General features: G+C 38.5%; 2 protein-coding genes across 5 annotated transcripts in view; both read left to right on the top strand.

Annotated features, from left to right (window-relative positions):
- LOC136239371 (uncharacterized) overlaps window positions 1-88 on the top strand; it is a 31,320-nt gene extending 31,232 nt beyond the window's left edge. The window contains exon 2 of the mRNA XM_066030107.1: window positions 1-88. This exon is cut by the window's left edge and continues 1,005 nt beyond it. Coding sequence (XP_065886179.1) covers window positions 1-12 — 12 coding nt within the window. The 3' untranslated portion in view covers window positions 13-88.
- Window positions 1-13,211, top strand: part of LOC136239477 (perivitellin-2 67 kDa subunit-like) — a 186,582-nt gene that overhangs the window by 151,297 nt on the left and 22,074 nt on the right. For 2 of the 4 annotated variants that reach the window (XM_066030217.1, XM_066030219.1), the window contains exons 1-4: window positions 6,063-6,339; window positions 6,395-6,476; window positions 9,522-9,594; window positions 11,130-13,165. The exons of 1 other annotated variant lie outside the window; for it this stretch is intronic. The gene's annotated coding sequence lies outside the window, so the exon portion shown is untranslated. Of the gene's footprint in view, window positions 1-6,062; window positions 6,340-6,394; window positions 6,477-9,521; window positions 9,595-11,129; window positions 13,166-13,211 lie in introns of those variants that run through there. One more of the 4 variants, XM_066030218.1, reaches the window with a different exon arrangement.

The following is a 13,211-nucleotide window of genomic DNA, read 5'->3' as shown; positions in this document are numbered from 1 at the left end:
AGTATCCAGTAAGACTATAACTAATAACTGTTTACATTGTTGTGTGTTGCTATAGTATTATTAATTGTTATTATCTTAAAATATCCAACTGGGACCAATGACTATTACAATACATACAATGGATGTTATAGTGGAGTGGCTGGAACAATTAAGAGTTGACATGATTAATTATATAAAATGGTGGTATTCACTGGTAACAGTGTAGTAAAGAGTAACTTGCACATAAACTTCTTTAAGAAATCAAGTGGGTGTGGCTGGTATAGTTTGCTAGTTAGGAGGTGTGACTGCTACCTCACCTACAAATCTTCACAATTGACATCCACCGGTAGCACCTGCTACATCAGTGACAAGTTCTGTGACAACTCAGCCAACTCACTACACCTCTGTAATGATGGACATTACAACATGTCACAACAACACAATCACACACCAGAGGAGGGTACAACAAGACTTCATGGCATAACACTACAATCTGCCACACATTAGCACACATACATATCTAAACACACATTAACACTTTAACATATAGCTGCAAATTTTCGAGGAACAAAACTTACACGAAACTGTAAGGTGCAATTTTCACATTTTTAATTCATGGAATTCAAAGTCTAGAAAAAGTTTGTGCACATTTTACGTTAAAGCAATAGCTATTACATAGCCTCAAACATTTTCATAAAGCTATAATTACTCGGAAACTTCACAAAAGTTTCATCCCTCTAAAATTTCTGGTTATATGCATAGTGGTAGCATTTGTCAGGATAGATCTCCTTGGTGATGGAACTCATGAACACACATATACAAGCAAAGAAGAATTTCAATTGATCAGATCTATGTAACACTGATCCATCCACTACTCACGCTTTGTAAGAGTGATATACGGACCAGTGCCAAACTGGACTCTACCATATTATAGACACCTGATCATGAAGTTTGAACTCCACATGGACTTTCTTTGTCCATCATGTGAGACAGTTGTTACTTCTGCAAGTTGCCACATGTACGCACGCACACACACACTACACTACACAGATACAGACACACACACACTACACACACACACACACCTGTAGAAGCATCACCATCTTTTGCTTTGACACAGCTTTAAAACTTGTCAATTTTTGAAGTCAGGCACAATGTACTCTGGGTAGATCACCAGCCACCTTTCTACTATGATCTGTGCATCATCCTCACCTTACATTCAGTAACAATTTGTTACATGCCTCTATCCATCCCATATCTAGTGCTACTTCAAACCAAACTGATGAGCACTACAATGGCTACCTTCAAATTAATCGATATGCACTAACATTGTTCACACCCAGCAGACAATCTTCATCAAGATGACAGGACTCATTGATCAACTTCAGGTAGCAGATCATGTCTTCAGTACAATCTCAACACATCATCATCCTCACTACCTGTACAGTCAACATGATAACAACAGGACAATTTGTGAATACTGTTATGACAACATTGAGACCTCTGTAACACAACATAAAATACTTATACAATGAGCTTCAATTCAGGCCTTGAAATATATACTCAGTGACTGTTTCTAAGGGTTTCCAGGTGTATGCAACAGCTATAGCTAGGGGTGTAGTTCTAGGATTTGCAGCTCCAGCATGCAAAGCATGCTCTAACTAGTGGGACCTGGAGACATGTCTCTACAGGAAACAATTGAAAATTTACTCCTCTGAAATTGAATTTGGTAACAATTTTGATTGAATAAACATTATGAATCACTCTATATTGTAAGAAATTACTCATGCAAACTAGCCACAGATTTTCAAGGAAAGTTTCCAAAAACAACACATATTACCAGCAACCAGGGTTGTGGGGTACAGTCTCCAGCTGCTAAAAGACCTTAAATATTTCAATTGCCAAAAACTCAACAGATTGCTATATAAATTAACGTGATAGTTAATCATATTATTATTTTGTATAGCCCCTGGAACACAGCTATGATTGTATAGTTAGTGGGACTATACACACATACAGACATGAATCATGCATGAAATCAACAAGAGCATTATTTTGAGTTTCTAACTGCAATGGAGTGTGCTATCGAGGATGTACCCAAGTGCATGATATAAATACAGGAGGTATAACTGTTCCCATAACTACAGACTGTAGCAGTATATTAAATCCCATCACCTGTATTAACAATGCTACACTGTCATACAAATATTCTCAATGGAAAAGCCTGAAATTCATTACATATATAGTTCCTTTTCACTACTTGACTGGCTGCTCTATTAGAGTCTAGGTGACTGCTCTATTAGAGTACTTTGATCTTGAAAGTGTGGGAGAGGCTGTAATCCAGCTAGTCTACCCTGATGATTGAGTATACTAAGTGGCACAGCGAAAAATTAACAATAGTTTCACACTGCAGCAGGGTGGGGCTGCATTGGCATTTACCATGTCACCATACATAGCTACAGATCAGTGTTTAGCTGCTACTAGTGCTAGCCTGTGAACTATGTAGTATCACCCACCCACTTGCCTACAAACTGATTTTGGGTGAACGCATGTCTCAGAGGGGGTTTCAGTCGAAACCATTACAACCCCTTGTATCCATCGCTGATACTTTGTAGCTGTACCACGCAGATTAGCACTATATAGTCTCACAATAGATTGAATTACATGCTCCATAAGTATTATACTGGGCAGAGGCATCAGTAAAAAGTGAAAGTGGTACTGAAGGCTCAATCCTAATGCTGCTGTAGGTAGCTAGTCTAGGGGGCCTGGGGGCATGCTTCCCCAGGAATATTTTTCTTAAGGCAAGTGTAACTCGATAATGGCTAAGGCTATGGGCTTGATGTTTTTACTGTTCAATGTCGCTTCATCCCGAGACGTGCCTTTTGGCATACCACAGTACATACAATGCATGTATCATGGACTTAACTTTGTCATACTTTGAGATACTATCTGGACATAATTTTGAGCTGTAATACTGTGTGCAAGGTGCTCTGACAAGTGTTCAATGTTAGGTATAAAACTAGACACTGACATCTCTGTAATACAGTATAACTCTTAAACCTTGCTATTTGAGTTTATTAATACAGTAATAAACTGTAGAAATGGTTCAAAGTAGCTATACAAAGCCAAAGATGAGTATAATGTGGCTCTGGCCTCACTGGTCACACATACTCTGGAATTGGGAATAATATGGTATGCATGGATATCAACATTATGATAGGATTGTGTTATTGTAAGGAAACTGCATTCAATTTATACTCCAAATAGAAAAAAAGCGGTCAGGCTTCATTTATCAGAACAACTGTTGTGTCACTTGTGTCAAACCCTAGTAACAATGGTGTTTGAATAACTAAGGATCCACTGTAAATAACAAGTGACCCTAACATCACTATAGCATGTACAATTGTAATCATCAAGTTAACAGCAACTACACTACCCTAACCAGCGGTAGATCCAGGAGGTTACAAGTTCCATGGAATCCTATATTCAGTGATCACATACTGCATCATGACTAGTTACACTACCACACTTCAGAGTGGAACTCTGTTCTTGGATCAGCCACTTCAAACTTTTATATCACACTACACAGTGACAACACTATTAGTTACTAACCAGTGCACTTCTTGTTTCAGTTGAGAAATCAGATCATGTATACTGTATTTGAGACAACTGAGGGCTGTAATGGCATTCATGATGGAAGAGAGAACAATCATGGACTTGTCAATGTTAAACCCCATCTACTCCAGGTTGAGCAGAAGATGGAGATCGTAAAGGATTTCTAACCCGAAGGTGTCCCCAGAATAGGTACACTTTAGTAAACAGGTAATTTGCTAATTTACCAATTCTTGTGGTAAGTGCTAGGAAGGATTTAAAACATGGACTTATAAGAAAGTAACTAAATAGATTTTCTAAAGCCCTAGAGTAATATAAGTTACCAATTATCGTCAGCCACGTATTACCACCATAAAATTATAACAATAAAACCAGTTGCATTTACAGTAATAGGGATAAAACCAGGTGATTTCCCGGGATAAACAAAGCTACCTCATAAATGACTAGTAGTGTGTACCAGAAATCCTGGACACTAACTGTGCTGAGCGAAACTGAAGTTTTGAAATTGTAAATGGAAAAGGCTAGAGTTGGATATGGCATGAACAGAAAGCAGATTTTTATTATACAGCTGGCAGAGAAAACCACCAAAGATAAAGAGTTAGAGGCCTGTGCCACCAGACAGAATATTAACTGGTTGGTAGTCTTGGTTTATGGAGACACACCCAATGCTTGTACTTCACAAAGGAGACCCAATAACTAATGTCCAAATGGACACAAAGATACAATGGTTGAATACCTTCTTACAACTACATTTATTAAGAATGATCTGTTAGACAATTACACTACAATGTTGATTAGAGAGGGATACCTTTTGAGCATCATTTCCCCAAGGTTGTTACAAGTGTTATGCAGGTAGAAAAGGTACAGTTGAACATCACGTAATAAATCACAAGTTACAGCCATTGCCTGTGTGAGTGCTGCAGTTCAAGCTATTCCCCTAATAGTGATTTTTGTGCTAAGAGGATTGCTGGACTATAAGGGAAGTACCTCCAGGTACAAGGTATGGATTGGACTAATTTAAGTGACACAGAGTGGCAGAGTAAATGTAAGCAAACTTGGTTGGCCATTTTGTCAGGCAAAGCCCAAATGCCCCATGTTACAGCTAATATGTAACACTGATCAGGCTGATAGCCTGTACAGGGTGATCAATCACCCAAGCCAATACACAGCCACCAGATACATTATATGTAATCAGTGCCCAGTTGCAGGGGTGTAGCTAGCTTTCTGGATTGCCCGGGCACAAGTTTAACTGTCCCAATGCAAACCATTTAGCAAGAAACGCGAGCCCATCTCTGTGGACTCTTTATTACACATTTGCTTTCGAAAAACTGTTGTAAAAAGTGCATACACGAACCTAGCTAGCTACTATACACTGCTGTTTGTGCAGCTTATTAGACCAAGATACTACTGCACAAAAAATATAGAAGCTAAATCTAACAATGATGGACTAACTTGGCCTCCAACCCTAGTATTGGACTTCTTTTTCACTCTTTTGTCTTCTCTACTTGAGCGCTTTAGCATACCAACATTGAAAAGGCTTGAATAAACAATGATCCTCCTTAGTCCAGCCTCCAGTTAGATGTGCACAACAGACTGGGAATTGGCTTTTGTTCATCTAGATGTCTAACGAAACAATTACTTTATATCCAGTACTGCTGTCCAATGAGTGGTTCTACCAAATCATGGCAAATTGCAGCACATGTTTGACCTCGTGCTCAGTTGACTCTCGACCCGCGCTCAAATTTTATCACGTGATGATGGGCATTGCATAGAAGTTTACTAAATTGACGGAGGTATCATGGCAAACTCAAGTATGCGCGATTTTTTGATGATACTATTAAGGAAAGTATTACAAGACGTTCCAAAAAGATAGCAAGTGCATATTTTAGTGTGTATTAATTACGGGTGTGCCCTGGCGGGCGCCGCTATTACCACGCTCACTACCCAGGCACCAACAATGATTGCCCAGGCCTGTGCCCGTGCAAGCCCAGATGTAGCTACACCCCTGCCCAGTTGTAGCCCAACTACATTTCGTATGTAGCCTGGCTAGTTGAAATTTGAAATCCGTATGATGTACACTCTTCTGCATACATTTGATTACATTATCTATATGATAACAAATGGTTGCTTACGCTACTAATCTCTACCCAAGGAGTAGTCACTATAATAGTCTTTGTAGCTAAAACATTTGCGACTGTGATCAAAATTGAATCAGACCATCAAGAGTTTACTGAATCAAGTTCTAAAAAAGGGTGATCAAGCACCTTAGAAAGCCATAGATCAGATATCAAAGCCAAGGTTCACACACCTCTTGCATACACAACTCTAATAGAACACACACAACTGTGTTAAAACACTCATGACGTCACACATAGCACCACCACTACAATACCTTTACATCTATACTGCGGATATACCTGATTTAAAGTACTGTGTTTCCGCCATCCTTCAGTCCTTTCAGTCTGCAGCTGCCTTTGCACGAATAATTTGGAATACAAGATCGTTACTGCGCAGCAACCAGTGCGAGCAGCACGTGCCGTGCAGTCACTGACATGTATAAGGTATAAGCTACTAAAAGATGAGAGATGAGGAATGATCAAGGTGGATATACCATTTCCTTCGTACGCGGGCGCGCACAGCTTCAGGTAGCCAAGCTTCTATGTGTATAATAACTTGTTGCTACACCAGTGCAACGATTATTTGCACTGAGCGGAATTCTGTGATGAAGATAATGCTGCAGTAGCAAAGGTCAGTGTGCATTTATTAGAACATAGCAAATAAATGCCATTGCTGTTGTTTATAGAGAACTGAACACAGGTAGTACTGACAACATGACTGCCAAGACAACGTTTGGATAAATTTCAGCTACAGCAAAATGAACAGATGTGAGTAGTAGTAAATGATTTGATTTGATTTATATATTTAACCTCCAAACAATCAGCTACAACTGTCCTTCCTTGCTCGGAGGGACACATTACAATACATAGATGATACACACAAAACTAAACAAATAAAGGTATAACTGATACAAAAACAATCAAAGTAAACAACTTACAACACACACACACACACACAAAAAACATGCATATAGTTACAATCACATTAATGTTATCAAAGGAGTGAGTCACAGTGCCACTTAAAGGCATCCACATACTCATATAATGGAGAATTAATACAGTCAGTTACAGATGATGGTAATGCATTCCACCATTGAATGGTTTTATAGCGAAAAAAATGTTGAGTAAAGCATAAGCAGAACACAGGTACAGTACAAATTAGGGGTTAATCTAGGGAGGGGGGGGGGGGCACAGGCCCCCCCTGGGTTAGCTATTGCCCCCCCCCCCCTAGGTTTATACCTAAAGCCTTGAGAAAATGGAAAGGTTTAATTGATCCCAAAGTTGTATAATCCAATGGTTAATATTCAATGGCATCACAGTAAAATTTCACCAAAATTAAGTATATTTACACCTAAATTTTCAAATTTTTCCTGGGGGAACATGCCCCCAGACCCCCCTAGAATCCAAAGCAACTTACTTTGCCCCCTCTAGGTTAATATTCTGGGTTGAGCCCTGTAAATAATAGTTGTATCATCTGCATACTAAGTAGACCATTAGCCAAGTGTGCTGGAAGAGAATTAATATAAATTAAAAACAACAATGGCCTTAAATCATTGTCACTGACTCATCATAGCTAAATAGTGTTTCCCATACACCATGTGTTCAATCACACAAAGATTGTCTGTAGTCTCAAGTCAGTTTTTAAACCAGGCGTGTGCCAACAGCCGGCCGAAGACTGGCTGTGGGCACGCGTCTGGTTTACTGAAATTGTTTTCGTAAAAACGTGTGTGTGTGTGTGTGTGTGTGTGTGTGTGTACCTACCTTATGTTTGTTTGTCCGTATGCACCCATGTGAGCAAAAACGTTAAAAATGATTTTTTAAAAACAGCCAGCATGTAAGAATTGAAGGCTAAATTAAGTCTGTATTAAACTTCCACACACATAAACTTTGCAATGAGGTGGTTTCTGAAATACAGATATGGCGACTCTTTATATACTTCTTGAACAGTCTTCCCTTTCGGTTTCATAGACATTTAACAACTTTAAAACAACACTGAAGGCCTCTTACACCCCGTTCACACTATCCCGGGTTAGCCAGAGTGTTTTCAACTCGGGTTATTGAACTCGGGTTGGCACTTGTTCACACTACTGCATCTGACACGAGCTCGATAGTGCGAGCGCCAAATAATAATTAGCTAAGAGAAGCGCATGAGCTTTTGATTATTTAGGCGCTTAATAAAAAGACACTAGAATTGTAGCAAGGAAGTGTAGAACCAGCTGAAATAAGCCGTACAATGTTAGAGACACCATGTTTAAGCTAGTGGATGCTCCTTTCTCCAGGATTATTAACACGTCGTTCGAGCGTAATTGTCACAAAGTCTACTAGAACTACGGTACGTCATAGCCATTTTGAAGAACAGTTTTAGAACATAGAATATACTTGCTGTGTGGCCAACAGAAACAAGTTATATTGTTAACCTGACTTGGCCAGCTCGGAATGCGTTCAGACTGTATGCTATCCTGAGTCAACTCAGGGCCAACCCGTGCCAGCCCACCTCTCCTTGTCGTGCCACGCTGGACCCAGTTCGGCACGGCTCGATTGATTCACACTCCAGTTTGTTTCAAGCCGTGCCGTGCTCTACCCGGGTTAGAGGGTAGTGTGAACAGGGTGTTAGGCTACCAGAGGTAGCATATCCTTCGGGTTGAAAGGGGGGCATTACTTGTACTTATGCGAACGAAAGGCTTTCTCTATACAATTCACGCGAGGAAACACGGTAGACACACTATAAAACAGGTGAGAAGATACTTCTGTGCATAATTTGCGGTTTAAAGTGGTTTGTTATAGTTACGCTTCCTTAGCAGTGCATAGCAATGTAATTACCGAATTACAAAATACGCAAAATTACATATTTTAATTATCTAGCTGAATTAATAATAGCTGTAACATGAATATGAACTAAATTATATACATGGCTGATTAATTTAGTTAGAATGGGATAATACTAATTGCATGGGCGCCTTGTTTTTAGAAGTAGCATAACATCAACTTGTTTTAATGAGCACCGGGTATCAAATTTGAAGCAACTATATACATACCCAACTGTCCTTGTCTCAATACAGTGGAAACGAACAAACTCTCTGAATTATGGGGAAAACCTCCATAAGGCCACACAAACTTTATTATTAGTTTCTCATCTGTACCTGTATTGCAGTTTTCCTTACTGCCTCAAGGATTTTTTGGTACCACTGGTGGCTGAGTGTAGCCATTCATCATCTTTTAAAGTTGATAACTAAAGCAGTCAAGGAAATTACATTCTGAATCAAGTGAGCTATCTATTTCAGCTTTCTAGTTAACAAAACTTAAAATAAAAAGTATGAGTTTAGGTTGCTCAACATTTACCAGTGACACTTGTTACAACCTCTTGTGGGTTACTAGTCCTGCCCCAGAAGGATTTGACTATTCTACACTACTAGAACTGAGTGGTATGTAAAGTGACCCAGTAATCTCTTTGTGGTGATATGTGTGACACACCTGGTGATGTATGCGTGTGTGTAATGTGTGTGTGTGTGTGTGTGTGTGTGGGGTGTAGTGTGTGTACGTGTGCATGTGCGTGTGTGCATGTAGTATGTGTGTGTGTGTGTGTGTATGTGTGTGTGTAGTGTGCGCGTGTGTAGTGTGCGTGTGGTATGACCTAACACAGCAGGTTGGAGTATACAACACATAATGATACATATTGGAAGAGACCATAACATTTCTAGTACATTATTGTGAACTATTTAGTGTATGTAGTTGAGAAGTGACATCATCTGTATGTAGTTATTAAATAGTTGTGTACATACAGTACTTGTAGTAATATTACTATACATATCGCAGGTGTACAGTGTTTCCAGTTTCTGTGTCTTCAATGATATTCATCATGGTCCACTACTGGAGATCCTTCAGGATGGTGAGCAACACTTGTGTACTTCATTTGTGTACTTATGTGGTGTAAACAAGTGATCATGTGATCTGATTAGAACCACACTCAGTGTAGTCTCTCTGTTGTACCACTTTTGGTTGGCAGAGAAGTTTCTGGTCCAGTTTAAATACCTTCACAACTGCTGGAGGCCATTATGGATAACATGGTCTACAGTATTGTGATAGTTTGTACCATCAGGCTTCTTCACTTTATCAGTAATAACAAATGTGTTGGGAACATCCAGCTCTTATGGTGTAACCATTAACAAACATCGTACAAAACATTTCATAATAGACCAGCAAGCCTAGAGCAAGTGTGATATGATGACACAAACAATTATCACTGTTTGAGGAGTGAAGACAAGAGTGGGTATACTAACTGGACCAGAATACTTTCTACTAACACAATGAAAATATTGTCTGACTATAATGGAGCCTGTCTAAACTGCACACCATTGGGAAATTAGTTTTACACTAAAATGTCCTCAGTTAAGAGGTACATAAACTGTTTGTATTGTTGATTTGGTATCTACTCCTGTGGACAGGTGACCTGTATATAGAGGTTATCCACAGTTCGTGGATGTGCTATAAGAAAGGAGTTCCATTGTATGTAGACTTATCTCAGTATTAAATGGTCCCACTGTATCACATACGTACTGTATGCAAGGATATTTTAATGTAATAAAATTTTGACGAATTTACGATTCATCAGATTTGACAAATTATAGTATGTACGTATTGAGCTGAATCCTCAAAAACATTTAATAACTCATGGATGCAGTTACACATGATCTTGAAATTTGGCTCATTTGTAGTACTGCTTGGCCCGCTAAAAATATTTCTGTCGGACATAATATTTACAGCCAATCAAAATTTTCACCATACATTTCCTATGGGGAAACCATAAAGGTACAGTGCAAATTGCTGCACTTTCCTGACTTATAATGGAGCCAAACCGTACATGTCTGTTGTTGACACCTTTGCTGTTACCACTAATCATCTGGTTGGCTGAAATGTTAACTCTGTTGAGAAAATCCACTTTTAATTTTTAGGTTTTTTTCAGAATCCAGCTCAACTAGAATTGACACATATAAATTCAGCTTCTTTCCTTCCACTGCTATACTATGGAACAACTTGCAACCAGAGACTGTTTAAGCTTCATCTATCACCGTGTTTAACAACCTTCTTATAAATGAACTGTAAAATTGTAATTAGCTAGCTGTAGCTATATATTTTGATTTGTATATTGCATTTATACTCGCTGTGCGAGGTCTTGCAATTATAATAATAAAAAATAAAAAATAAACTTGTACATACTTATAAATGTTGATAAAAAATCAAGAAATTGATAAAACATGTACTTTTAAAGGTGCTTATGGGAATTTGACGAATTTAAATTTGACGAAATAAGCAGATTCGTCAATTTTTTGATGTCAAAATTTACTTGCATATGGTATCAGTGCTCAGTGCACGTGTTCACAGTATGTGTATGTCATGGTAGACATTATATAGAGTGTGTTACAGGTTGGCCACAACACTGCATCATGACTGGTCATGTTGGCAAGGTGACACATCTCACACCCACCAGAGTGTGTTTGATGCTAAATGCATCATCTCTGCAAATGACTTGAGTGTAAGTGTGTACATCTGTCTGTCTGTCTGTGTGTAGTGTCTACAGTAATTATGGTATAAGTGTGCTAGTCAACTAGTATGGGGTACATGTTGTATGTGTAAAGTGGATGAGTGTGTTCACTGTGGTGTGTATGTATTATAACTACGTATGTAGTGGTATATCTAGATGAGTTATTATGGTTTCTATAGAAAATTTGAGCTCACTGTCACTCTAACTAGCTTTTTTATTGCTGTTTTGACAATTTATCATATCAAAACACTATGTGTCACTGTGTTTCAGTAGCTTACATGTATTGTATTTAACTAACATCATTTTAGCTGTTAAACCCTCTGCACAGTGCACAGTTTACTTTTCACCTCCTTTAAAATGATTAAGGTATGTAATCTAATAAAGCAGTGACGTAGCTATTCTAATGGAGCAATCAATGCTACAGCTTAGTCACAAGTTCTTCCCCTTATAACATTGGATTTATACGTTAGTGTATACCAAATTTTACAGTAGAATACAATAAACACAATGGGCAAAATATTTTCAAAATTAAACAAAAAATCTAAATTTCTTTAGCATTTGTTTCACAATGAAGAAAGGTGATGATGATATGTGTTAAGAGGTGATGATGACTAGTATTAAGCTCTTAGTTACCTGACTATTGACAATAATATTGTCAGAGTCTCCTGGAATTCTGAACAACGTCACAGAGTTCCGTCTACCATCTTCTCTCTCACCAATCACCTCTTAACACATATCTTAACTTACTACAGCATTAAAATTAAACATTTTATTATTTACATTTTTTTTCTCTCCACCACATAAGTAGCACTATTGAAGACATGGACAGTAGTCTCCTGGATGTGTCTGCAGATATCATCGATCAGACCCCCAAGAAGAAGCCTATGTCCCCGAAGTCATTTGCCAAGGACGTTGTTGAACGCCTGGCAATAGTAACACCATCAGGTAGAGTCGATGCCGCCGAATTCTTAAGTTCCAATATTATAAGTCTTTTTTGTAATCTGGGAAGCACCCTTGTGCAGGCCTCAAACCTTTTGGTGAAACCCTGTCTTTGACAAATCAGATGACAATAATAATGAAACTATCAGTAAAAGGCTAGGGATGTGACGCCTTCACAATCTGAAATATTTGTAACCTGATTTGTGATTTGAAACTTGATTTGAAAATTCACTCATGGTTGCCATAGTGTCATATTGGGTTCTGAAGGACAGTAAGTCATGCTTAGCATACTAGTTTTGTGCCATGTGAACTTGTACTGTTTAGTAATATGTTTGTGAGACTAGTTTTTAATCAGTTCTAATTACTTTGCGTGAGCGTAAATTGCTCATGATTGGTGTTTGATTGCTAGCTCATCCTGGACATATCTATGTGATTGACAGTGTTGTCATACCCCTCGCAACAGTACAGGTTTTGGGTGGGAATTTGTTGTCAACTTAACAAGAGCGCTACTGACATGGTCACAATGGCACTACTGTTGCCTACTTGATATGGTCATTATAATGAGGTGGTCTTATTAATGAGCTAGGTCATGAAGTACACCTTAACTATGTTTGGGATCTACTTGACATGGTCACTATAATGAGGTGGTCTTATTAATGAAGTCATGAAGTACACCTTAGCTATGTTTGGGATCTACTTGACATGGTCACTATAATGAGGTGGTCTTATTAATGAGGTCATGAAGTATACCTTAACTATGTTTGGGATCTACTTGACATGGTCACTATAATGAGGTGGTCTTATTAATGAAGTCATGAAGTACACCTTAGCTATGTTTGGAACCTACTTGACATGGTCACTATAATGAGGTGGTCTTATTAATGAGGTCATGAAGTACACCTTAGCTATGTTTAACATGGTCACTACAATGAGGTCATGAAGTACATATCTACTTGAAATGCCTACTATTAATATCAAGGTGGTTTTGTTGAAAGGTATCCAGTAAGTGAGGTTTCTTTCATTGT

This window comes from Dysidea avara, chromosome 11 (genome assembly GCF_963678975.1).
Source record: "Dysidea avara chromosome 11, odDysAvar1.4, whole genome shotgun sequence".
NCBI lineage: Eukaryota > Metazoa > Porifera > Demospongiae > Dictyoceratida > Dysideidae > Dysidea > Dysidea avara.
The sequence above is the reverse complement of the archived record's forward strand: the minus strand, read 5'-3'. Positions and strand labels throughout refer to the sequence as shown.